General features: G+C 47.9%; 1 protein-coding gene across 4 annotated transcripts in view; it reads left to right on the plus strand.

The window, feature by feature from the left end:
- The window catches only part of PDE2A (phosphodiesterase 2A), a 456,573-nt gene that overhangs the window by 253,579 nt on the left and 175,420 nt on the right, over positions 1 to 27,574 (plus strand). For all 4 annotated transcript variants that reach the window (XM_072133790.1, XM_072133792.1, XM_072133791.1 and 1 more), the window contains 2 exons: positions 6,456 to 6,545; positions 23,237 to 23,325. In XM_072133790.1, coding sequence (XP_071989891.1) covers positions 6,456 to 6,545; positions 23,237 to 23,325 — 179 coding nt within the window. The remainder of the gene's footprint in view (positions 1 to 6,455; positions 6,546 to 23,236; positions 23,326 to 27,574) is intronic.

Here is a 27,574-nt window from a genome sequence, read left to right on the forward strand (position 1 = left end):
CATGTGTGAGAGGTAGTTACAGCCCCGCCCCCTGCCTGTACATCATGTGTGAGAGGTGGTCACAGCCCCGCCCCCTGCCTGTACATCATGTGTGAGAGGTAGTTACAGCCCCGCCCCCTGCCTGTACATCATGTGTGAGAGGTAGTCACAGCCCCGCCCCTGTTGATGACATCACTGGTATAATGTGATATTTCCAGTCCTCCATCGTTCATGTATTTTGTGATATTTACTTATGGTACAAAAAGCATCAATCACGATAGAGGACGGGCTGGAGGAACAAGGTCAGGAATTAGGGAGGGGGGGTCCTCCACATCCAACCACAAGAGACACGATCCCTATCAGCCATGACAGATTGGCCTCCACCCCGCAGCCCGATAAGACGGCAGAGCAGGGAGCTGCATACTGACAACGACTGAGAATATTAATGTCTTCTAGAGGAGGGAGAGAGTGGGCTCCATAACTACAAGGTACAGGAGATGGGGCCCCCCACTACAGCTCATAGGACAAGATCCCCAACATGTACCTGGGGGGCTAGCAGGGTAATCATCTGCAGGAGGTAGAGGCAGCGATGTTCTGCAGGTTACTTCAGACGTCAGTAACAGGGTTGTTTATACCACTGAGGGGTCTCCGCCCTCTACCTGCTTCATATTATACCAGAATCTGTGTATATTCAGAATGCCGTATTTCTATAGTAAGCTTGGTGCTCATATGGAATCTCTGCATTGAGCTTGGTTCTGGTACTGTTCTGAAATTGGTGCCGATACTGTCATTCTGTACTGAGATTGGTTCTGCTACTGTATTTCTGTATTGAGCTTGGCTCTGGTACTGTATTTCTGTACTGATTTTGGTTTTAGTATTGTATTTCTGTAGTGAGCTTGGTTCTGGTACTTTATCTGCATTGAGCTAGGTTTTGGTACTGTACTGAGATTGGTGCTACTGTATATTTCTTTATGGAGCCTGGCGCTGGTGTTGTATTTATGCTCTAACCTTGGTTTTTGTACTGTATTTGTGGAATGAGCTTGATTCTGGTACTGTATTTCTGTACTGAATTAGGTTCTGGAACTGTATTTCTGTACTGAATTAGGTTCTGGCACTGTATTTCTGTGTAAGCCACATTCTGGTGCTGTATTTCTATGCAGTGCCAAGTTCTAGTTCTGCACTTCTGTACTGAGCTTGCTTCTGGTACTGTATTTCTACACTGAACTTGGTTCTGGCACTGTATTTTTGTAATGAGCTTGGTTCTGGTACTGTATTTCTGCACTGATCTTGGTTCTGGTACTGTAATTCTGTACTGGGCTTAGTTCTGGTTCTGTATTTCTGTACTCAGCTTGGTTCTGGTACTGTATTTCTCTACTGCACCACACTGCGATGCTATATTTCTTTATGGAGACTGGCTCTGGTGTTGTATTTATGTTCTAACCTTGTTTTTTGTACTGTATTTGTGGACTGAGCTTTATTTCTGGTACTTTATGTCTGTACTGAATTAGGTCCTGGCACTGTATTTCTGTGTAAGTCACATTCTGGTGCTGTATTTCTATACAGTGCCAAGTTCTAGTTCTGCACTTCTGTGAGCTTGGTTCTGGTACTGTCTTTCTGTACTGAACTTGGTTCTGGTACTGTATTTCTGTACTGAGCTTGGTTCTGGTACTGTAATTCTGTACTGGACTTAGTTCTGGTATTGTATTTCTGTACGCGGCTTGGTTCTGGGAAATGTATTTCTCTTTTGCACCACATTCTGATGCTATGGAACATTACTTCTTTATGGAGCCTGGCGCTGGTGTTGTATTTATGTTCTAAGCTTTGTTTTGGTACTGTATTTCTGGACTGAGCTTGGTTCTGGTATTGTATTTCTGCACTGAGCTTGGTTCTGGTACTGTATTTCTGTATGTAGCCTGGCTCTGGTTCTGTATTTATTTCTTGAGCTTGGTTCTGCTGCTGTATTTATTCATTTGTTTGCCAATTTTACATTTGTATTAGGTTTCCCATATAAATTGTATACAAATGAATAAATGTAATTGTATAACAATCACATACACAGTGTTTCTCGCACATTTCACCAGTTCCTCGCCAGGCAGGACGCTAATGTAGCAATATTTACACACGTAAAATGCTAATATCCCAGTTCTCTTGGTTACAGATTCACAATTTCGTGATGAGTCTCTCAGTAAGTGCAAACATTTAGGCTTAAATTAGTTACATTTCCCTTCTTTTATTCCTTCTTTTACGTATTTCTGTATGGAGCCTGATGCGATTGCTGCTTCTCTTTTTGAAGTATTATGAATTGAGCTTGGTTCTAATGCTGTATTTATAAACCCATCCCTATCTCTTTACTTAGCTGGGTTCTGGTGCTGTAATTATGTACTGAGCCCGGTTGTGTATTTATGTTCTGAGCTTGGCTCTGATAGTTTATTTCTTTATGGAGCCTGGTTCTGTTGCTGTATTTCTGTCTGTAGCTAGTTTCTGGTGCTGTATTTATGTACTAAGTTTGATCCACATTCTGTACTTCTTTGCCCAATTTTCTTTTGATGCTGTATTTTTGAATCTCGCCCAGTACTGATGTTGGATTTATGTACTGAGCCCATTTTTTTGTGCTATATTTCAGTACCATTCTTGTTTCAGGTGCTGTATTTTTGTATTTTGTAATGTTGTATTTATGGTAGGAGATTAAGTCAGGAACTGTATTTCTTTCCAGAGGTCCTTCTGCTGTATTTTTGTACCAAGTTTGGTTCTCTGTGCTCTATTTATAAACCAAGTTTGGTTCTGGTGCTGTGTTTATAAACCAAGTTTGGTTCTGGTGCTGTATTTATAAACCAAGTTTGTTTCTGGTGCTGTATTATAAATCAAGTCTGTTTCTGGTGCTGTATTTATAAATCAAGTTTGGTTCTGGTGCTGTATTTATAAACCAAGTCTGGTTCTGGTGCTGTATTTATAAACCAAGTTTGGTTCTGGTGCTGTATTTATAAACCAAGTTTGGTTCTGGTGCTGTATTTATAAACCAAGTTTGGTTCTGGTGCTGTATTTATAAACCAAGTTTGGTTCTGGTGCTGTATTTATAAACCAAGTTATGTTCCGGTGCTGTATTTATAAATCAAGTTTGGTCCTGGTGCTGTATTTATAAATCAAGTTTGGTTTTGGTGCTGTATTTATAAATCAAATTTGGTCCTGGTGCTGTATTTATAAACCAAGTTTGGTTCTGGTGCTGTATTTATAAATCAAGTTTGGTTCTGGTCCTGTATTTATAAATCAAGTTTGGTTCTGGTGCTGTATTTATAAACCAAGTTTGGTTCTGGTGCTGTATTTATAAATCAAGGTTGGTTCTGGTGCTGTATTTATAAATCAAGGTTGGTTCTGGTGCTGTATTTATAAATCAATTTTGGTTCTGGTGCTGTATTTATAATTCAAGTTTGGTTCTGGTGCTGTATTTCTTTATGGAGCTATGTTCTGGTGCTGTATTTTTGTACTGAGATTGGTTTCTACACAATATTTCTTTGCTAACATTGTTCAATACATGCCAAAGGTAGGCGAGTATAAATGGGTATGAGTATAAATCCATCTAAAATCAACTTTTACAATTATGCCAAAGAGCCAAAGGGCTCTGGGGGCGTTGCCAGAGCACCACCTTGCTGTATCTTCACAGGATGTTACACTGTACAAGGTGCTAATCTACTAAGATTATTTCTGTAGATAGGTCCTCTTAATACACTAGAATATTGCACTTTTGATACTTAGAGATATTTTAAGATTTGGTGTGTTAGCTATTTATTTGACCCATCAGTGCAGGCTTGCATTTACAGGCGGTCCCCTACTTAAGGACACCTGAGTTACAGACGACCTCTAGTTAAAGACGGACCCCTCTGACCTCTGTGACCTCTGGTGACCTCTCTGGATGTTACTTTACTCCCAGACTGCAATGATCAGCTGTAAGGTGTCTGTAACGAAGCTTTATGGATAATCCTTGGTCCCATTACAGCAAAAAAATTTTGAACCTCCAATTGTCACTGGGGCAAAAAATTTTGTTTTTCGTGCTGTATTGCTGTACCAAGTATGGTTCTGGTGCTGTAAATCTGTACCTAGCCCAGTTCTGATTCTGTATTTTTATATATGGCTTGGATCTAGTGCTGCATTGCTTTTGGTTCTTGTGCTGAATTTTTGTACCAAGTTTGGTTCTGGTTCTGTAAATATGTGAACAACCAAGAAGAAAGAGAGTGGATGTGTATGTTGGATTAAATTGTGAAAATTATTTTATTAAATCAACAAGAAAAAGACAAGACACCAAAAAATATAAAAACACTTAAAAAATACACGTTGACCGTGTATCAAACTCTCCTGGGTCAAGGTGTGACCCAGTACTCCCCAGCTAACACCAACCAAGACCATGAATACGTAACAATCACAAGTATAAGGGACGGCAAGGGTATGAAAAAATCATAACATAAACCAGTGCTGATGAAATACCCTGCTCATACAATACCCTTGGTATGATCCTCAGAGATCCAGTAAGGCTAGGTCAAGTGTCTGGACGGGATGCCGGGGAGGGGGAGAACCCCACGCGTATCGTCACCTCGGGGTGACTTCCTCAGGGGTGAATGCTTTCACCCCTGAGGAAGTCACCCCGAGGTGACGATACGCGTGGGGTTCTCCCCCTCCCCGGCATCCCGTCCAGACACTTGACCTAGCCTTACTGGATCTCTGAGGATCATACCAAGGGTATTGTATGAGCAGGGTATTTCATCAGCACTGGTTTATGTTATGATTTTTTCATACCCTTGCCGTCCCTTATACTTGTGATTGTTACGTATTCATGGTCTTGGTTGGTGTTAGCTGGGGAGTACTGGGTCACACCTTGACCCAGGAGAGTTTGATACACGGTCAACGTGTATTTTTTAAGTGTTTTTATATTTTTTGGTGTCTTGTCTTTTTCTTGTTGATTTAATAAAATAATTTTCACAATTTAATCCAACATACACATCCACTCTCTTTCTTCTTGGTTGTTCACATGTTGTGCCAGGATGCGGGGATATCTCTCCACATGATTCATGTACACTGGCAGTGCCTGTCCGTTGTTCTAGTATAGTTCAGGTTCTGTAAATATGTAACTAGTCCAGTTCTGATTCTGTATTTTTGTATAGGGCTTAGTTCTGGTGCTTTAGTGCTATTGGTTATGGTGCTATAAATCTGTACCTAGCCCAGTTCTGATTCTGTATTTTTTTATAGGGCTTAGTTCTGGTGCTTTAGTGCTATTGGTTATGGTGCTGTAAATCTGTAATTAGTCCAGTTCTGATTCTGTATTTTTATAGGGCTTAGTTCTGGTGCTTTAGTGCTATTGGTTATGGTGCAGAATTTTTGTAGCAAGCATGGTTCTGGTGCTGTAAATCGGTACCGAGCCCAGTTCTGATTCTGTATTTTTGTATAGGGCTTAGTTCTGGTGCTTCAGTGCTATTGGTTCTGGTGTTGTATTTTTGTACCAGGTTTGGTTCTGGTGCTGTAGTTATATACTGAACTTGACTGTTGTTGTATTTATGTAACTATATTATAATTTGAGGACCCTGTACATATTTCATTGTTTATATTATAATATTTGGAGACATTGTATATATTTTAGAGGTTGGGTTCCGCTTTTTGAGACTTCTGTGAAATATATCAGTATGTATCAGTCAGGATGCAGAGGGAGTGATGTTCTGCAGATCCCACTGGTGTAATAATCTGCAGGATATATAATATATTATCGCAGCTCGGAGGCTGAGGAGTCGCTGGATCGGAGGCTCCTGTGCGTTATGTGGCGGCGCCTCCTCGGATCTGATAAACACGGCTGAGGAATGAACAATGTTGTCAGTAAATTGGATCCGGTGTTGGTGTCGGCGCTGTGTGGACTGATGTAGCGGCTGCTCCGCGCAGATACCATACAAAGGAGACGCACAGTCTATAGGATGTGTATCCGTGTCCCGATAGGGGGGTGTACAAGGGAGGAGGGGTCCCCCAGGAAAGGGGGGGGGGGGGGCACTTTTTATTGTCATTTCATGTTTTATTATAAACAAAATTGGAATTATAATGGAAATACAATAAACCCGTAGAGACGGCGTGTTCCTGCCGCAGAGCATTGCATCGCCCGCCATCCTCCCTAATCACACACGTTATGGGGCACAATATTTAACGTCATTTGTGAGGAGGATTTTTCACTTTTTCTCCCTAATATTACAGACAACGGTTAATGTGCAGCAGCTAGTTCTTTCATACTTGACACAGCTGAGGGTTTGTTACAATTGTATCTCGTCAAGAGAAACGTGAGGAAAAAAGAATCAAACCAAAAAAAATCTACGAAACTCTCCCCTGATATTTGGATACAATAAATCGGTCTGATCACATTGTAACAAACCCTCAGAAAGACTAAGCTACATACTGCACGACTGCCAGAAACACTTCCCTCCATTCACACATTTCTCTCTTCTCCCCTACAGGACGCTTTGCTGACACTTGGTTCCGCCATCGACATCCCCCACCTCCGGGAAGCCATCAAAGATGCCATTACTTCTGTTTTGCCAAAAGTGGTAAGTAATGTATCTACACCAGCAGAATAGTGAGTGCAGCCCTGGAGTATAATACAGGATGTAACTCAGGATCAGTACAGGATAAGTAATGTCATGTATGTACACAGTGACTGCACCAGCAGCAGAATAGTGCGTGCAGCTCTGGGGTATAATACAGGATGTAACTCAGGATCAGTACAGGATAAGTAATGTCATGTATGTACACAGTGACTGCACCAGCAGCAGAATAGTGCGTGCAGCTCTGGAGTATAATACAGGATGTAACTCAGGATCAGTACAGGATAAGTAATGTCATGTATGTACACAGTGACTGCACCAGCAGCAGAATAGTGAGTGCAGCTCTGGAGTATAATACAGGATGTAACTCAGGATCAGTACAGGATAAGTAATGTCATGTATGTACACAGTGACTGCACCAGCAGCAGAATAGTGCGTGCAATCTCATTCTGCTGTGTGCTACTGAAGGGTGTGGTTGTGTGCTGCTGAGCTCCTGCACCACCTGGTGGAAGACCGATCCACCCAGGCCTGCTCTCTCCTCCCCAGGGAGGGAGTGGGTTCACTGGGATGAATCCTGCAGGAAAGTCCCAGGCTCCTGTCTCCCGGACCAGGCCGGCGGGGGGCAGGAGAAGCCAGATACCGGCCAAAGCGGAGGGGGTAAGAAGATCTGCCCGGAGCCAAGGACGCAGCGATGTGACCTCGGCTGCCACCCCCAAGACCCAGGGAAGCTGCAAGGTCTCCGGAACACAAAAGATCAAGGCAAGTGACATCAGCCTAAGTGCTCCTCCTGGAAAGCTGGGTGTATGTGCGGGAAAGCTGGGTGGTTCAGCTGGAAAGCTGGGTGCTCACGGAGGTGTGGAAAAGGCATGGGGAGATCTAAAAACCCGGGAGTCTGCTACCATCTATGGCTCCCGGATTGCTGAGCACCTCCGTGAGTACGAGGAAGCCGGAAAAGCGCTGAGGAGGCTCCAGGAGGAGATAAGGGAGACCTTGGCCCTAGCGGGGGTGGCCACTAAGAAGAAGAAACCTGATCTTCTTATCACCATCAACAGGCTTAAAGCCGAGGTCACCGCTCTGGAGGAGAAGCGTCGGCTTATCCGTGACAACAGCGGTCCGTTCCGGGAAAAGCTGGAGAACGACATGAGGTTTGAAGAAATGCGCCAGGATAAGCTGAGAAAGCTGAAGGGGCTTGAGATCCAGGCGGATGATGGCGATGATGAGGAGGATGAGGAAGACCTGCCGTGTCCGTCTGGTGGCCTGCGCCAACACCAGCAGGCCTCGCACGACAGGCTGCCTGCGGAGCAAGCGCCATTACCATCAGGCTGCGGCTCTGCCAACCTGGAGGAGGAAAGTGATGGCAGCGGTCAGGGAGGGGCGCTAATGGCTCAGATCCGTCAGCTTGAGTTCCCAGTTCACCTCCAGAACTTTTCCTTCGGCGATGATATGCCAGATGACGACCTAAAGAGAAAGAAGAGAGCCAAGAAGATCAAGGCGTCTCAGGAGGTGAATCTGGTGTTTCGTCCCCTCCCTGTTTCCTCCGGGCAGGCAGCAGTGTCAGCCTGTCGTGTAGGCCCCGTTACCCAGCCCAGCACGAATCCTGCAGTGGACTCGGTGCCAGGGTGCGGGGAGAGTGCAAAGCCACGTTCCATCATGGCGCAGAGCACCAGCCTTGTTTGTAGTAGCAAGGATGGTGCAGGGAAGGCATCGGCTGAAAGGCCGGACAGTGAGGGCGATCCAGCAGGTCCTGGTACTGTACGCTGCCCCCCAGTGGGAGGGGGGGGGTGGCCCGGTGCCAGGGACGGTGGCTCCTGTGGCCCCTAGCGCTGTGGCTGCATCTAGCTCCGGTGAGCAGCGGCAGTGTGATGGGGCTGCTGGGGCTTGTGGTGCGGCGCCTCCCAATCGTCCTGTGCAGCCTGTGGGAAAGTGCACAGGAAAAGTGTTATTTTGTATTGGTGCATCTGACCCTGGAGATGACCATAAGAGACTGTCCGGAGTTAATAAAGACAAGAGGCCTCTTGCATCCAGCGAGCAGCGAAAAACTACTGGACAACAAGGGGTTAATGCCAATGAGGCAGAGGGCACAAGTAAGATCGGGGTTGGAGCTGCCTCTTCTCAGGCTGTATCAGCTATGGAGGTGGCTCTACCCCCAGTGTCCAGTGACGCCGAGGCAACCCCAGGTCCTCCTGGCCCAGCTGGTGTGAGTGATGCAAGGAAGCGAGGCAGTGATGCAAGGAAGCGAGGCAGTAATGTACATAGTGTGGTGAATGTGGGGGTGGTGAATGGTGATGGGGGGGATCCTGGTAGGAGTGCTGATCCATCTGCACCCCCAGTGGTGGCCGCTCCCATAAGGAGCTATGCGAGTGTCACCGCTGGGGCAAGTGGGGTTAACTCCTTGTCTCCTGGCTCTGGGAACAAAGGCGTCTTCTGGAGGCTCTCAGGAGAGGGGAAAAGTCAATCAATGTAGAGGGGAGAGAGGTTGATCTGTCCTTCTGGACAGACAGGCATGGCCTGGCAGCCTTCCAAGAGAAAAGGGGGGGAGAGACTGTATGGTCTTTACCCACAACCGGGCCCGGAGCTGCCCGTAGGAATGTGGTTCGTCTTCGCTGGAGGGGCAGTGACGCATGCCCACCCAGGTCAAGGGTGGTGGAGCTCCTCCTGAAGATGAACTTCAGGGCTAGTGACATCTTTGCCCTGATACATCCTTATGGTACTCCGGAGTTCGATGTCAGCTTTGTTCGGCCGGAGGGCTTAGAGCTCTTCTGGTCGAATTATGAGCTGGCAAAGAACGAGCCCGCATGGCGAGACTTTGCTGTGCAAGCAGTGTCTCGCCAAAACACAGTCAAGAGAGTGACCGTTTTGACCCGTAACGAGTCACTTTCTTGCATGGACATCATGACTTGGCTGAGTCGTTATGGCGAAGTAGTTCAGGTACCTCAGAAAAACCGCGATGAATTTGGCATTTGGTCTGGAGCCTGGACCTTCATGATGAAGTTGAAGTGTTCAGGCGGCACAGTCGCCCACATTCCTTCTTCAGCCTTTCTTGGACGGGACAGAATCCTGATTTTCTACCAGGGGCAGCCGAAGGTCTGTCACAGGTGCGGTGACCCCACACACTTTAGCGCCAGCTGCCAAGTGCAGAAGTGCGCTTTGTGTGGTGGGCTAGGTCATCTCGCTGCATCCTGTAAGGACATTAGGTGTAACCTGTGTGGTGAGCTCGGTCACCCTTTCAGCCGTTGTCCTCGCTCCTTTGCCAATGCGGTTGTGACCCCAGTGGAGGAGAGCCATGAGGTTGCTTCTGCTGGGGAAGGTACCAGCAGAGGTGGAGGAGCTGAGGGGCCTGTGAAGAAAAGTAAGAATAAGTCACCTTCTCAGTTGAGGCGGCTTGAAGCCAGACAAAAAGGGAGAGAACTGGGGAAACCTCAGGTTGCTGGGGTGACCCTTGGTCCTTCCTCAGAGGCTGGTCATGCTACTGAGGCCCTGAGGGATGATGAGTTGGATGAGGAGGTCAGGAGGATGGAGCGTGAGAAAGGTGCCATGTCCTCCACGTCCTCCCATTATGAGAGTATGGATGAGGATAACAGGATTTGGCTAGAAAATAAGCGCAAGCAGAAAAAGAAATAGCGCGGCGTATCTAAGGTACCTAAGGAAGGGAAAACTTCCTCCCCTCTGGTTGAGCTTTCCAACCGGTTCCTCACCCTCGATGAGATCGCCTCCTCGGAAGGAGGGGCTGAGGGTGGGGTTCTGGAGGTGGCGGCGGAGCAGCCTGCAGGGGGCGCCGAGTCTCTATCCTCTGGGGATGCTGGGTCCTCAGAGTGGGAGACTGACTCAGAGTCAGGAGACAAGGACGAAGGAGAGGGTGGTCCGGGTGGGTCCTTGGGGGCCAGTAATAACATGGACACCTCAATTTCGTTAAAAAGAAGTTGCCCCAATTCTGAAGGGAAAAGGGATCATCTTTAGAGGACAGTAGAGGGAAGGGAGGTAGTAAGAAAAAAGCCGTCTAACTCAATCACTCATGATGGCGGCACCCACTCCGTTGACGCTGGCGTCCATTAATGTCGCCAGCATTAAGTCTGATGCGGCTAGATTTGCGGCCTTTGATTTTCTCGGCCGTGTTGAAGCCGACATTTTATTTTTGCAGGAGACCAGGCTGCCAGATTTGGCGGCCGTGTTTAAAGCTAAGAGGGAATGGAGACACGGGCCTTCCTATTGGTCTCTTGCGGCCGAGCCGTATAGCGGAGTGGCGGTCCTTTTTACCGCACCGGTAGAATGCCGACGAGTTATTGAGTTAGAAATGGGGAGGTGCCTGATCCTGGATGTCCTCATGAAGGGACAAGAACTTCGTCTTATTAACATCTATGGTCCCCAGTCCAAGTGGGACAGGAAGTGTCTCTTTATGAGGATCAAGCCCTACCTTTTTACAAGTCGGCAGGTGGTCTTTGGAGGGGACTTCAATGCTGTCACGAGGTCCCAGGATAGGGGAGGTTCCAGAGACAAGCTGACTTATGATAGCGTCGCTCTTAATAGCATAGCCAGTGAGGCTCGCCTGGTGGATGTCCACATCCGGCACACCCCAGGCCACGCGGGGTTCACCTATTATAGGGGTAGCTGCAGGTCTAGAATAGACAGGTTTTATTTAAAGGAGGAAGCCATTTCTTCAGCAGTGTCCGTTGTTGAGGTGGAGTTCTCCGACCACTGTTTAATTTTGTTTTCTCTGAATGTTACAGAGACCCCCCGGATGGGAAGAGGCTACTGGAAGCTCAATTCGTCTCTCCTGGAAGAAGCGGAGATAAGACAATCCTTTGAGGACTTTGTTCAGAGCCAGGTACCATTGCTGGGCCTTTGTAGCAGTAAGTCAGAGTGGTGGGAGATGCTCAAGAAAAGGGTGGCGAGATTCTTCCGCCAGCTCTCGAGCCTCAGGAGCCTGGACAGGTACCGCCTGTATCAGGGCCTGAGGAGGAAACTCGAGCATCTCGTCTCGACTGGAGGTAGTCGTGAGGACATCTCCAGAGTGAAATCCTTGCTGAAGAGGTGTCAGTACGATAGACACGCATCTTTGGTTTTTGAGAGGGATTACGGGAAATACCGCTCGCCCGACCCTTACAGAAACTGCAAGATGTCAGTGAATGGTAAAGTTGTCACAGGACTGGTTGACAGTACGGGATCCCTGAAAAGGTCCAGATCAGGGATTCTGGAGGTCGTCAGATCCTTCTACTCGCACCTCTTGGGCAGGAAGGATCTAGATCGGGATGTGATGTCGGCTTTCCTGGCTGAAACTGTCCCTGAGCCAGGAGTAGACCCCTCTCTTGATGTTTTGACAGAGATGATCAGGGAAGAGGAAGTCAGCCTGGCGATTGAAGGGCTCGCCCTCAAGAAATCGCCAGGTCCGGATGGCTTAACATCTGAGTTTTATAAGACCTTTAAGGACGCCTTGGTTCCCCTCTTGACTGAGGTATTCAATGAGTGTCTTTCCTCGGGCGCTCTGCCGAAGTCAATGAGGAGGTCTGCCCTGATCATTCTGTCAAAGGGTAAGGACCGATCTCGTATTGAGAACTGGCGTCCCATAGCGCTTCTCAATACGGACAGAAAGGTTTTGGCAAAGGTGCTGTTTAATCGGCTGGTGCAGTTTGCGCCCCGGCTCCTTTCGGGGACCCAGCACTGCTCTGTTCCAGGCCGCAGTACATTTAGTGCTGTGCTTTGTGTCCGGGAGGCAGTGGAGCAGGGCAGGGCTGGTAACTGGAAGGGGTACTTGCTGTCCTTGGATCAGGCAAAAGCGTTTGATCGGGTTAACCACGAGTACCTCTGGTCTGTCCTTCTGAGGTATGGCCTGCCGGGGGAGTTTGTCAATTGGCTTAAGGTTTTGTACACAGGGGCAGAGAGTTTCCCGCTTGTGAACGGTTGGACTGGCCGCTCTTTTGAGGTTGGGTCTGGTGTTCGCCAGGGTTGTCCTCTGAGCCCACTTTTATACGTGTTCGCGATTGACCCATTCCTTAGGAGGGTTGATCGTGGGCCGTTGGTGGGAGTCGGGATGGACCAGGCGGCACCGGAAGCCACTCTAAGGGTGGTAGCGTATGCCGATGATGTCACCGTTTTTGTGTCCTCGAGAGGGGAGGCGCAATGGGTGATGTCAGAGGTTGACCGCTACTCAGAGGCTTCTGGGTCCAAGATCAACCGGGATAAGTGTGAGAGTCTCTGGCTGGGAGAGGGGGATCCAGGGTTTGATCTCCCGGACACTCTTCCAGGGCCCCAAGACTCTGCCAAAGTTCTCGGCATCGAATTTGGCCAGGGGGATTACCCCATGCAAAACTGGGATGGCAGGCTTAAGATCGCCGCCCAGAAGGTGGACCAGTGGAAGGGTTGGTCTTTGACCCTCAGGGAAAGGGTGAACTTGATTAAAACTTACCTGCTCCCATTGCTGATATATCTGGGCAGTGTGTGCATGTTGCCAGAACCCCTCTGGACTCGGGTGTACAGTCTGTTCTTCCAGCTGTTATGGGGGAATAGGCTGAACCTAATCAAGAGGGAGGTTACTTACCGCACGAGGAGACAAGGAGGGTTGTGTATGGTCAACCCTGTGGTGTTCCTAGTGAATACCTTTCTTAAGATCAATATCGCAAACCTCTGGAAAGAGAGGGCTCCTCCGTGGGTATACTCCTGCAGGGGATGGTTTCGGCCTTTCTTCCAGGAATGGGAGACAGGAGGACAAGTGAAGGATCTTCGCACACCGCATGGGCATCTTCCGGCTTACGCTACCCCGGTTCTGAAGGTGATTCGCCGGTGGGGTCTGGGAATGTGGGAGATCAGGACCATGTCAAGGAAAGTCCTTGACAAAAGGGTTCTGTTGACCCATTTCCAGAAGCCTCTGGCCCTCAGGGATTGCCCAAGTCGGGATCTGGGGGTGGGTTTAGGTCTTTTGAATTCCATCAGGATCCCCTTGAAGTTTTGGGACGTGACTTGGCGCTGCTTCCATGGAAAGCTGTGTGTGAGGGACAATCTGAAGTGTAGGAGCTCTGAGGAAAGGGGTTGTCCCCGGGAGGAGTGCGGTGGCCTGCTGGAGAGCATGGACCACTTCCTGCTTCAGTGCCCCTTTAACACAGAGGTGTACAACCGGGTGGGCGCTTCCATCCATTGGCCCGGGTTGGCCGGTCTCTCCTATGCGGAGTGGGCCTATGGAGCATTCAGAGGCCTGGGTGGCCGGGACCGCTGCACGTTATTTCTAGTCAGTCTAGTGGTCAGGTACCACACGTGGAATGCACGGTGCTTAGTATCGACGCAGCGTAAAATCCTCCCGGTGGATGAGGTGGTTAGGAACATTCTGGGTGACCTGGTGAAGGTGCGCTCTCTGGAGCATGAGAGGCTGGGCACGGGGAGGGCCTCTCTCCTTTGGAGGGGGTTCTCCTTTAGTGTCCCTTAGTCTGTCATCTCCACTCCTGGTGTTGGGGCTGATGCTGCACAGTAGATTTTTGTTTTGTATCTGAGCGTGTAGTGATGTGGGGCTTGCAGGCGCCGAACCTGGGCTTTATGTGGTTTGGTTTTGTTATGTTGATTTGTTTAATGTATTTGTATCTTGTGTACAGTGTGTATTTATTTATAGTTATATGTAGTTATAGTTCTTGTGTATATAGGCTGGTTGGTTTTGGGGTGTTGGTGTTAGGGTGTTAGGTTGGGAGGGGGGTGGACGGGATTTGGACTATACGATCCTGGGCACTGGTCTGGACTATATAGCGCAAACTTTGGACGTTAGACCAGTGTCTGGGGGGAGGGTGATGGGCGTGGGATTTAGTTAGTTATATTTAATGTTTTTATTTCCTGTTTTATGTCTTTTTTTTGCTGTGTATTCTTTAGTTATTTATGGGAAAAAAAAAAAATATATATATATAAAAAAAAAAAAAAAATTATTAAAAAAAAAAAAAAAATAAAAAAATTAGGTGGTGGGACTGTGTGAGGGTTTTGGTTGTTCTCATGCTGAGTATGTGGTGAGTGTGTGTGGCTGGGCCAGGAGGTTTTGTAAGTTTATTTTTGATTATATTTGTTGTAATTATTTTGCCAGAAGTTATGGCTTCATTTATGTTTATTGTTGTTATGTTTTTCATTTTTATATAAAATAAAAGATTTACAGGATGTAACTCAGGATCAGTACAGGATAAGTAATGTCATGTATATACACAGTGACTGCACCAGCAGCAGAATAGTGAGTGCAGCTCTGGGGTATAATACAGGATGTAACTCAGGATCAGTACAGGATAAGTAATGTCATGTATGTACACAGTGACTGCACCAGCAGCAGAATAGTGAGTGCAGCTCTGGGGTATAATACAGGATGTAACTCAGGATCAGTACAGGATAAGTAATGTCATGTATGTGCACAGTGACTGCACCAGCAGCAGAATAGTGAGTGCAGCTCTGGAGTATAATACAGGATGTAACTCAGGATCAGTACAGGATAAGTAATGTCATGTATATACACAGTGACTGCACCAGCAGCAGAATAGTGAGTGCAGCTCTGGAGTATAATACAGGATGTAACTCAGGATCAGTACAGGATAAGTAATGTCATGTATGTACACAGTGACTGCACCAGCAGCAGAATAGTGAGTGCAGCTCTGGAGTATAATACAGGATGTAACTCAGGATCAGTACAGGATAAGTAATGTCATGTATGTACACAGTGACTGCACCAGCAGCAGAATAGTGAGTGCAGCTCTGGAGTATAATACAGGATGTAACTCAGGATCAGTACAGGATAAGTAATGTCATGTATGTACACAGTGACTGCACCAGCAGCAGAATAGTGAGTGCAGCTCTGGGGTATAATACAGGATGTAACTCAGGATCAGTACAGGATAAGTAATGTCATGTATGTACACAGTGACTGCACCAGCAGCGGAATAGTGAGTGCAGCTCTGGAGTGCATTGTATCACGCATCATTGTATCACTATCTCCGCTTCCTTTCGGCTGGTTGATAATTGCTTACTTTGTGTGAACGAGGACAGTAAAAAATTGATGAGAACAAGGCGTCTTGTATGGAAACAGACTCTGTGTGATTGGGGAGACGTCCTTTGTAGATGCCCCGGGGGAGACGCTGTTCTGCAAAGAACCAGAATTTGGAATTAGCCACGTGCTCCCGGCTCACCGGAGGCTTCCACGTCTGTGCCTAAAACAGCCGGAGTGTCGCTAATTGGTGGTGGAGGGGGTGGAAGTGCTGAGGTGGGATATTTCCCAGTCCTAGTAGCACAGATATGGTTTCCACATGGCCGGGCACAGCGCCACCGATCCCTGGGTATCAAGTGTAGTGCAAAAAGTTTGTAGAACAGAAACTTCATCTGTTGTGTCCTAGATAAGGCTGCTGCGGTGCCCCAGATTGTCTGCAGCAGCCTCTTCACGCCTGGTACCTGTCCTAGATGGCAGTGGCACAGTCCTGACCTTAAAGGGCTCGTGAGATATTGTGGATCCTGTAGGGTCCTTCCCTCTGCCAGGACCCAGGGGCCATTGGTCACAGAGAGATCCACTGTCCTGATACATTGTAACAAAGTGCAGAAGACACAACATCACAGAAGTCATTTTCTAGATTGGTGCCCAGCGCTGGGGTTTTTTTGTGGTAGGAGAGCGAGTGGGTGGGCGGCAGGCGGATGATCGGGTGGGCGGCAGGTAGGTGATCGGGTGGGCGGAGGCGGGAGGGCGGCAGGCGGATGATCGGGTGGGCGGCAGGTAGGTGATCGGGTGGGCGGAGGCGGGAGGGCGGCAGGCGGATGATCAGGTGGGCGGCAGGCAGGTGATCGGGTGGGCGGAGGCGGGTGGGCGGCAGGCAGGTGATCGGGTGGGCGGATGATCGGGTGGGCGGCAGGCGGATGATCGGGTGGGCGGCAGGCAGGTGATCGGGTGGGCGGAGGCGGGTGGGCGGCAGGTAGGTGATCGGGTGGGCGGAGGCGGGTGGGCGGCAGGCGGATGATCAGGTGGGCGGCAGGCAGGTGATCGGGTGGGCGGCAGGCAGGTGATCGGGTGGGCGGCAGGCAGGTGATCGGGTGGGCGGAGGCGGGTGGGCGGCAGGCGGATGATCGGGTGGGCGGAGGCGGGTGATCGGGTGGGCGGCAGGCGGGTGATCGGGTGGGCGGCAGGCGGGTGATCGGGTGGGCGGCAGGCGGGTGATCGGGTGGGCGGCAGGCGGGTGATCGGGTGGGCGGCAGGCGGGTGATCGGGTGGGCGGCAGGCGGGTGATCGGGTGGGCGGAGGCGGGTGGGCGGCAGGCGGGTGATCGGGTGGGCGGAGGCGGGTGGGCGGCAGGCAGGTGATCGGGTGGGCAGCAGGCGGGTGATCGGGTGGGCGGCAGGCGGGTGATCGGGTGGGCGGCAGGCGGGTGGCGCTGCAGATAGCATAGCGGATACAAAAGATTGGAACAAGTGAATTTGCTGCTCCCGATGTCATTGCCTTTTAATAGGAAGGTTTATTGAGCATGAAATTGGGATCAACTGTGTGTGATGGAGGGAGATGAGGATGTGCGGATGGAGAACAAACCCCACTCCAAATGTATGTGCTGGAAATGTTATCACTAACCTCCAAACCTACAAGCCAAACACTGTATATTGGGGTACCAGACATCAGCATGTCCCTGTCCTGCACCCCAAGTGTCAGCGTGTCCCTGTCCTGCACCCCAAGTGTCAGCGTGTCCCTGTCCTGTCCCCCCAAGTGTCGGCATGTCCCTGTCCTGCACCCCAAGTGTCAGCGTGTCCCTGTCCTGCACCCCAAGTGTCAGCGTGTCCCTGTCCTGCACCCCAAGTGTCAGCGTGTCCCTGTCCTGTCCCCCCAAGTGTCGGCGTGTCCCTGTCCTGCACCCCAAGTGTCAGTGTGTCCCTGTCCCGTCCCCCAAGTGTCAGCGTGTCCCTGTCCTGTCCCCCCAAGTGTCAGCGTGTCCCTGTCCTGTCCCCCCAAGTGTCAGCGTGTCCCTGTCCTGTCCCCCCAAGTGTCAGCGTGTCCCTGTCCTGTCCCCCCAAGTGTCAGCGTGTCCCTGTCCTGTCCCCCCAAGTGTCAGCGTGTCCCTGTGCTGTCCCCCAAGTGTCAGCATGTCCATGTCCTGTCCCCCCAAGTGTCAGCGTGTCCCTGTCCTGTCCCCCAAGTGTCAGCGTGTCCCTGTCCTGTCCCCCCAAGTGTCAGCGTGTCCCTGTTTTGTCCCCCCAAGTGTCAGCGTGTCCCTGTCCTGTCCCCCCAAGTGTCAGCGTGTCCCTGTCCTGTCCCCCCAAGTGTCAGCGTGTCCCTGTCCTGTCCCCCCAAGTGTCAGCGTGTCCCTGTCCTGTACCCCCAAGTGTCAGCGTGTCCCTGTCCTGTACCCCCAAGTGTCGGCGTGTCCCTGTCCTGTCCCCCAAGTGTCAGCGTGTCCCTGTCCTGCACCCCAAGTGTCAGCGTGTCCCTGTGCTGTTCCCCCAAGTGTCAGCGTGTCCCTGTCCTGTCCCCCCAAGTGTCAGCGTGTCCCTGTCCTGTTCCCCCAAGTGTCAGCGTGTCCCTGTCCTGTTCCCCCAAGTGTCAGCGTGTCCCTGTCCTGTTCCCCCAAGTGTCAGCGTGTCCCTGTCCTGTCCCCCCAAGTGTCAGTGTGTCCCTGTCCTGTCCCCCCAAGTGTCAGCGTGTCCCTGTCCTGTCCCCCAAATGTCAGCGTGTCCCTGTCCTGTCCCCCAAGTGTCAGCGTGTCCCTGTCCTGTACCCCAAGTGTCAGCATGTCCCTGTCCTGTTCCCCCAAGTGTCAGCGTGTCCCTACCCTGCCCCCCGCGTGTCAGCGTGTCCCTGTCCTGTCCCCCAAGTGTCAGCGTGTCCCTGTCCTGTCCCCCAAGTATCAGCGTGTCCCTGTCCTGTCCCCATGTGTCAGCGTGTCCCTGTCCTGTCCCCATGTGTCAGCGTGTCCCTGTCCTGTCCCCCAAGTGTCAGCGTGTCCCTGTCCTGTCCCCTAAGTGTCAGCGTGTCCCTACCCTGCCCCCCGCGTGTCAGCGTGTCCCTGTCCTGTCCCCCAAGTGTCAGTGTGTCCCTGTCCTGTCCCCCAAGTATCAGCGTGTCCCTGTCCTGTCCCCATGTGTCAGCGTGTCCCTGTCCTGTCCCCCAAGTATCAGCGTGTCCCTGTCCTGTCCCCATGTGTCAGCGTGTCCCTGTCCTGTCCCCCAAGTGTCAGCGTGTCCCTGTCCTGTCCCCCAAGTGTCAGCGTGTCCCTGTCCTGTCCCCCCAAGTGTCAGCGTGTCCCTGTCCTGTCCCCCAAGTGTCAGCGTGTCCCTGTGCTGTCCCCCAAAATATCAGCGTGTCCCTGTCCTGTCCCCCAAGTGTCAGCGTGTCCCTGTCCTGTCCCCCAAGTGTCACTGGGCCCCTTTTGTGTACTCCCAGTTTTCCATGTATACGTGATAAGTGACCCCTCCATACCAGGGGGTGCAGAATACTGGGTCGCGTTACTATGGCGTCTGTCTGTGGTGTCACTGAGGATCTGATAATGAAGTGCAGCTCAGTAATAGTGATGAGGACACGGAGCGCCCCCCCTGTATCCTGGGGGATGGATAGAGACTGATGGTCGCCCTCCGCAGACGTGTAATGAGCATCTGGTTCCCCTGTGATAATAATAGTGCCAGGCGAAGGGCCGGAGCCGCTGCCTCATATTGATCCCTCATCTCTTATTAAGTGTCCAATTGTCATTCCGCAGTCGTCTGCCGCTCCCAGGAAGCGGATCAGCACCTCCCAGTCATCTACATGGGGAGTGAATTACCATCATGTCCTTCATTACAGGAGCGGGGGCCACGGGGAGTCAGTGACTACTGCATGTGTATATGGCCGGGGATCAGATAGGGGGCCATAGAGCCCACCCTATAGAAGTCATTCAGGACCCTCCTCACTGCGCTGGAAGAGCCGGGCTGCTCATGGGTAACATGTTTGGTTTCATGCGGTGTAGTACCTAATTTCTCCTGTGGTGGCGCTGCAGGGAAATTGGACATTTGATGTTGGGTTTGCTGTGATCGTCTAGGATTAGAGGATAAGATAAGGTTCAGCACCTTGGACAGGGGCGGCAGGAGGAGAAGGCACCAGTGCTGGGTGTTCTTGAAGAGCTTGTCTGGTTAACAGCTGATGGATTTCCAGGTGAATTTGGAATGAGTTGGGGTCATACCCTGCCCCGGATATAACACGGAGGGCACTGAAGGAGGGCGTCCACAGAGCGACCACAGAGAGGGACATGCCGGCCCAGAATGAGCCGCTGCTCTGGAGGTCGGTGAATTCTGCTCCGTTCTTATTGTGACATTTTCTAAGGTTAATGAACAATGTAGAAGTAAACATGGAAAGATACAATATAGGAACATCGGGGGTCTCCCAGGAGGACTCCACGGGGGGCTGCCTGGTCTGTTGTGTAGGGTTCCATACTTTGGGGGGTCATACCTCAGGGGGGCTCATACTTCAGGGGGTCTCATACCTCTGAGGGGCTCATACCTAATGGGGGCTCATACCTAATGGGGGCTCATACCTAATGGGGGCTCATACCTAGAGGATGCTCATACCCCGGGGGGTGGATCATACCTCAAGGGTCCCATACCTTGGCGGCTAATACCTCAAGAGTCCTATACCTCGGTGGGGCTTATATCTCAGGGGTTCTTTACCTTAGGGGGCTCATACCTGGCGGTCCCATAAATCATGGGTCACATAACTCAAGGGACTCATACCTCTAGGATCCCATACCTAGGGGGGCTCATAACTCAGAGATCTCCTAGCTTCTGGGGCTTATATGTCAGGGGTCCCGTATACGACAGGGGGCTCATACCTCAAGGGTCCCACGTCTTGGGGGGCTAATATTTCAGGGTTCCCATTCCTTGGGCGCTCTTAGCTGTGCGTCTCATTGCTCATGGGTCACATAACTCAAGGGACTTGTACCTCAGGGGTCCCATTACTAGGGGGGTTCATACATAAGAGGTCCCATACCTCAGGGGGCTTATATCTCAGGGGCCCCATACGTCAGGGGTCCCATACCACAGGCTCCCATAGTTCAGGGGTCCCATTACTAGGGGGGTTCATACATAAGAGGTCCCATACCTCAGGGGGCTTATATCTCAGGGGCCCCATACGTCAGGGGTCCCATACCACAGGCTCCCATAGTTCAGGGGTCCCATAACTCAAGGGATTCATGGCTTATAGCACCAGGGCACAGAATTTTGGCTTAAAGGAGAAAAACTGAGAAAACAATTACAGGAGTAGCAAGTATCAGATGTACAGGAGGAAAAACTATGTATAAAAAGCGAGTGGCTGTAATCCTGGAATATAATCCATATGTCACAGCCTCACTGCTTCTATGTACAGATATTACCCATCTCCCCATGGGGTGCACAGGACACAGCAGTGTGACTCGGAGAAGCTGCAATCCTGGAATATAATCCATATGTCACAGCCTCACTGCTTCTATGTACAGATATTACCCATCTCCCCAGGGGTGCACAGGACACAGCAGTGTGACTCGGAGAAGCTGCAATCCTGGAATATAATCCATATGTCACAGCCTCACTGCTACTATGTACAGATATTACCCATCTCCCCATGGGGTGCACAGGACACAGCAGTGTGACTCGGAGAAGCTGCAATCCTGGAATATAATCCATATGTCACAGCCTCACTGCTACTATGTACATATATTACCCATCTCCCCAGGGGTGCACAGGACACAGCAGTGTGACTCGGAGAAGCTGCAATCCTGGAATATAATCCATATGTCACAGCCTCACTGCTACTATGTACAGATATTACCCATCTCCCCAGGGGTGCACAGGACACAGCAGTGTGACTCGGAGAAGCTGCAATCCTGGAATATAATCCACATGTCACAGCCTCACTGCTACTATGTACAGATATTACCCATCTCCCCAGGGGTGCACAGGACACAGCAGTGTGACTCGGAGAAGCTGCAATCCTGGAATATAATCCATATGTCACAGCCTCACTGCTACTATGTACAGATATTACCCATCTCCCCAGGGGTGCACAGGACACAGCAGTGTGACTCGGAGAAGCTGCAATCCTGGAATATAATCCATATGTCACAGCCTCACTGCTACTATGTACAGATATTACCCATCTCCCCAGGGGTGCACAGGACACAGCAGTGTGACTCGGAGAAGCTGCAATCCTGGAATATAATCCATATGTCACAGCCTCACTGCTACTATGTACAGATATTACCCATCTCCCCAGGGGAGCACAGGACACAGCAGTGTGACTCGGAGAAGCTGTAATCCTGGAATATAATCCATATGTCACAGCCTCACTGCTACTATGTACAGATATTACCCATCTCCCCAGGGGTGCACAGGACACAGCAGTGTGACTCGGAGAAGCTGTAATCCTGGAATATAATCCATATGTCACAGCCTCACTGCTACTATGTACAGATATTACCCATCTCCCCAGGGGTGCACAGGACACAGCAGTGTGACTCGGAGAAGCTGCAATCCTGGAATATAATCCATATGTCACAGTCTCACTGCTACTATGTACAGATATTACCCATCTCCCCATGGGGTGCACAGGACACAGCAGTGTGACTCGGAGAAGCTGTAATCCTGGAATATAATCCATATGTCACAGCCTCACTGCTACTATGTACAGATATTACCCATCTCCCCAGGGGAGCACAGGACACAGCAGTGTGACTCGGAGAAGCTGCAATCCTGGAATATAATCCATATGTCACAGCCTCACTGCTACTATGTACAGATATTACCCATCTCCCCAGGGGAGCACAGGACACAGCAGTGTGACTCGGAGAAGCTGCAATCCTGGAATATAATCCATATGTCACAGCCTCACTGCTACTATGTACAGATATTACCCATCTCCCCAGGGGTGCACAGGACACAGCAGTGTGACTCGGAGAAGCTGCAATCCTGGAATATAATCCATATGTCACAGCCTCACTGCTACTATGTACAGATATTACCCATCTCCCCAGGGGAGCACAGGACACAGCAGTGTGACTCGGAGAAGCTGCAATCCTGGAACAGATGTATAAGTCAGAAGGAGCCTTCAGCACCATGGACAGTGACAGAGAAGGCAGCCTGTGCACTATGTGGCGGTATATATGATTCACTAGTGACCTCTGACCCTAGCCCTGACCTATAGATCTGTGTCTCCCTGCTCCGGTTTGGAGTAATGAGGACGGATCAATGCTCTGCGTCCGCACTAAGTCTTTTCAGGAAACGCCAAAACAAACGGCTTGACTCACATCCAAATCGATGGCGTCCGCCTCTTACTCCGGAGATAATAAGGCAAATTCAATGACCTTCTTCCCCCGGCCATCGGACCCCACTCCACATACGGGTCACTGGGATGTCCCCACATCCGGAAATGGGGGATGGGACTGCCAAGAGACCTGAAAATTTGAGTTGTACAGAATTAAGAGGACATGACGCTTTTCAGGAACAGCGCCCCAACTGACACCAGGTGATAAGGGGAATTACAGCTATAACTCATAATATAATTTGATCATATAAATAATTTCAGTGGAAGTAATATGCAGTGCCGGATACAAGCCGTAGACACGTGTGGAGCTTATGGATTGGGTCGTGGTACCAGTGTAGGTTCTAGCACCCAGTATATGTGAGCCCCCCAGCCCCAATTTTCTGGTTGAATTCACCTGTTTGGTAATTTGGGGCCCTGTAGTTCCCAGGGGCCACACTCCTCACCTTCTCTCTGTGTATTTCAGGACAATGCCTTCATCTACCTGCTGGATGGCGAGTGCCGCCTGGTGTGCGATGACCCCTACCACGAGCTGCCGCAGGAAGGGAAACTCAGGTAAGACCACCCCAGCAACTGCAACTACTCAACAGTGTGAACACGGAGGTGTATACTGGTTATATGGAGGTATATACTGGTTATATGGGTATATACTGGTTATATGATGATATATACTGGTTATATGGAGGTGTATACTGGTTATATGGGTATATACTGGTTATATGATGATATATACTGGTTATATGGAGGTATATACTGGTTATATGGAGGTGTATACTGGTTATATGGAGGTGTATACTGGTTATATGGAGGTGTATACTGGTTATTTGGAGGTGTATACTGGTTATATGGAGGTGTATACTGGTTATATGGGGGTATATACTGGTTATATGGGGGTATATACTGGTTATATGGAGGTGTATACTGGTTATATGGAGGTGTATACTGGTTATATGGAGGTGTATACTGTTTATATGGAGGTATATACTGTTTATAAGGGGTGTATACTGGTTATATGGAGGTGTATACTGGTTATATGGGGGTATATAGTGGTTATATGGAGGTGTATACTGGTTATATGGAGGTGTATACTGGTTATATGATGATATATACTGGTTATATGATGATATATACTGGTTATATGGAGGTGTATACTGGTTATATGGAGGTGTATACTGGTTATATGATGATATATACTGGTTATATGGAGGTGTATACTGGTTATATGCAGGTGTATACTGGTTATATGGAGGTATATACTGGTTATATGTAGGTATATACTGGTTATATGGAGGTATATACTGGTTATATGGAGGTATATACTGGTTATATGGAGGTGTATACTGGTTATATGGAGGTGTATACTGGTTATATGGAGGTGTATACTGTTTATATGGAGGTATATACTGTTTATAAGGGGTGTATACTGGTTATATGGAGGTGTATACTGGTTATATGGGGGTATATAGTGGTTATATGGAGGTGTATACTGGTTATATGGAGGTGTATACTGGTTATATGATGATATATACTGGTTATATGATGATATATACTGGTTATATGGAGGTGTATACTGGTTATATGGAGGTGTATACTGGTTATATGATGATATATACTGGTTATATGTAGGTATATACTGGTTATATGGAGGTGTATACTGGTTATATGCAGGTGTATACTGGTTATATGGAGGTATATACTGGTTATATGTAGGTATATACTGGTTATATGGAGGTATATACTGGTTATATGGAGGTATATACTGGTTATATGGAGGTATATACTGGTTATATGGAGGTGTATACTGGTTATATGGAGGTATATACTGGTTATATGGGGTATATACTGGTTATATGGAGGTGTATACTGGTTATATGGAGGTGTATACTGGTTATATGGAGGTGTATACTGGTTATATGGAGGTATATACTGGTTATATGGAGGTATATACTGGTTATATGGAGGTATATACTGGTTATATGGAGGTATATACTGGTTATATGGAGGTGTATACTGGTTATATGGAGGTGTATACTGGTTATATGGAGGTATATACTGGTTATATGGAGGTATATACTGGTTATATGGAGGTATATACTGGTTATATGGAGGTATATACTGGTTATATGGAGGTATATACTGGTTATATGGAGGTGTATACTGGTTATATGGAGGTATATACTGGTTATATGGAGGTGTATACTGGTTATATGGAGGTGTATACTGGTTATATGGAGGTATATACTGGTTATATGGAGGTATATACTGGTTATATGGAGGTATATACTGGTTATATGGAGGTATATACTGGTTATATGGAGGTGTATACTGGTTATATGGAGGTGTATACTGGTTATATGGAGGTATATACTGGTTATATGGAGGTATATACTGGTTATATGGAGGTATATACTGGTTATATGGAGGTATATACTGGTTATATGGAGGTGTATACTGGTTATATGGAGGTGTATACTGGTTATATGGAGGTGTATACTGGTTATATGGAGGTGTATACTGGTTATATGGAGGTGTATACTGGTTATATGGAGGTATATACTGGTTATATGGAGGTATATACTGGTTATATGGAGGTATATACTGGTTATATGGAGGTATATACTGGTTATATGGAGGTGTATACTGGTTATATGGAGGTGTATACTGGTTATATGGAGGTATATACTGGTTATATGGAGGTATATACTGGTTATATGGAGGTATATACTGGTTATATGGAGGTATATACTGGTTATATGGAGGTGTATACTGGTTATATGGAGGTGTATACTGGTTATATGGAGGTATATACTGGTTATATGGAGGTGTATACTGGTTATATGGAGGTATATACTGGTTATATGGAGGTATATACTGGTTATATGGAGGTATATACTGGTTATATGGGGGTGTATACTGGTTATATGGAGGTATATACTGGTTATATGGAGGTATATACTGGTTATATGGAGGTATATACTGGTTATATGGAGGTATATACTGGTTATATGGGGTATATACTGGTTATATGGAGGTGTATACTGCTTATATTGAGGTGTATACTGGTTATATGGAGGTGTATACTGGTTATATGTAGGTATATACTGGTTATATGGAGGTGTATACTAGTTATATGATGATATATACTGGTTATATGGAGGTATATACTGGTTATATGGAGGTATATACTGGTTATATGGAGGTGTATACTGGTTATATGATGATATATACTGGTTATATGGAGGTGTATACTGGTTATATGATGATATATACTGGTTATATGGAGGTATATACTGGTTATATGGAGGTGTATACTGGTTATATGGAGGTGTATACTGGTTATATGGAGGTGTATACTGGTTATATGGAGGTGTATACTGGTTATATGGAGGTGTATACTGGTTATATGGAGGTATATACTGGTTATATGGAGGTGTATACTGGTTGTATGGAGGTATATACTGGTTATATGGAGGTGTATACTGGTTATATGGAGGTATATACTGGTTATATGGAGGTATATACTGGTTATATGGAGGTATATACTGGTTATATGGGGTATATACTGGTTATATGGAGGTATATACTGGTTATATGGAGGTATATACTGGTTATATGGGGTATATACTGGTTATATGGGGTATATACTGGTTATATGGAGGTGTATACTGCTTATATGGAGGTGTATACTGGTTATATGGAGGTGTATACTGGTTATATGGGGTATATACTGGTTATATGGAGGTGTATACTGGTTATATGGAGGTGTATACTGGTTATATGGGGTGTATACTGGTTATATGGAGGTGTATACTGGTTATATGGAGGTGTATACTGGTTATATGGAGGTATATACTGGTTATATGGAGGTGTATACTGGTTATATGGAGGTGTATACTGGTTATATGGAGGTGTATACTGGTTATATGGAGGTGTATACTGGTTATATGGGGTATATACTGGTTATATGGAGGTATATACTGGTTATATGGAGGTATATACTGGTTATATGATGATATATACTGGTTATATGGAGGTATATACTGGTTATATGGGGTATATACTGGTTATATGGAGGTGTATACTGCTTATATGGAGGTGTATACTGGTTATATGGAGGTGTATACTGGTTATATGGGGTATATACTGGTTATATGGAGGTATATACTGGTTATATGGAGGTGTATACTGGTTATATGGAGGTATATACTGGTTATATGGAGGTGTATACTGGTTATATGGGGTATATACTGGTTATATGGAGGTGTATACTGGTTATATGGAGGTGTATACTGGTTATATGGGTATATACTGGTTATATGATGATATATACTGGTTATATGGAGGTGTATACTGGTTATATGGAGGTGTATACTGGTTATATGGGGTATATACTGGTTATATGGAGGTGTATACTGGTTATATGGAGGTGTATACTGGTTATATGGAGGTGTATACTGGTTATATGGAGGTGTATACTGGTTATATGGAGGTGTATACTGGTTATATGGAGGTGTATACTGGTTATATGGGGTATATACTGGTTATATGGAGGTGTATACTGGTTATATGGAGGTATATACTGGTTATATGGAGGTGTATACTGGTTATATGGAGGTGTATACTGGTTATATGGAGGTGTATACTGGTTATATGGAGGTATATACTGGTTATATGGAGGTGTATACTGGTTATATGGAGGTGTATACTGGTTATATGGAGGTGTATACTGGTTATATGATGATATATACTGGTTATATGGAGGTGTATACTGGTTATATGGAGGTGTATACTGGTTATATGGGGT

The sequence above is a fragment of the Engystomops pustulosus genome, chromosome 2, assembly GCF_040894005.1.
Source record: "Engystomops pustulosus chromosome 2, aEngPut4.maternal, whole genome shotgun sequence".
NCBI lineage: Eukaryota > Metazoa > Chordata > Amphibia > Anura > Leptodactylidae > Engystomops > Engystomops pustulosus.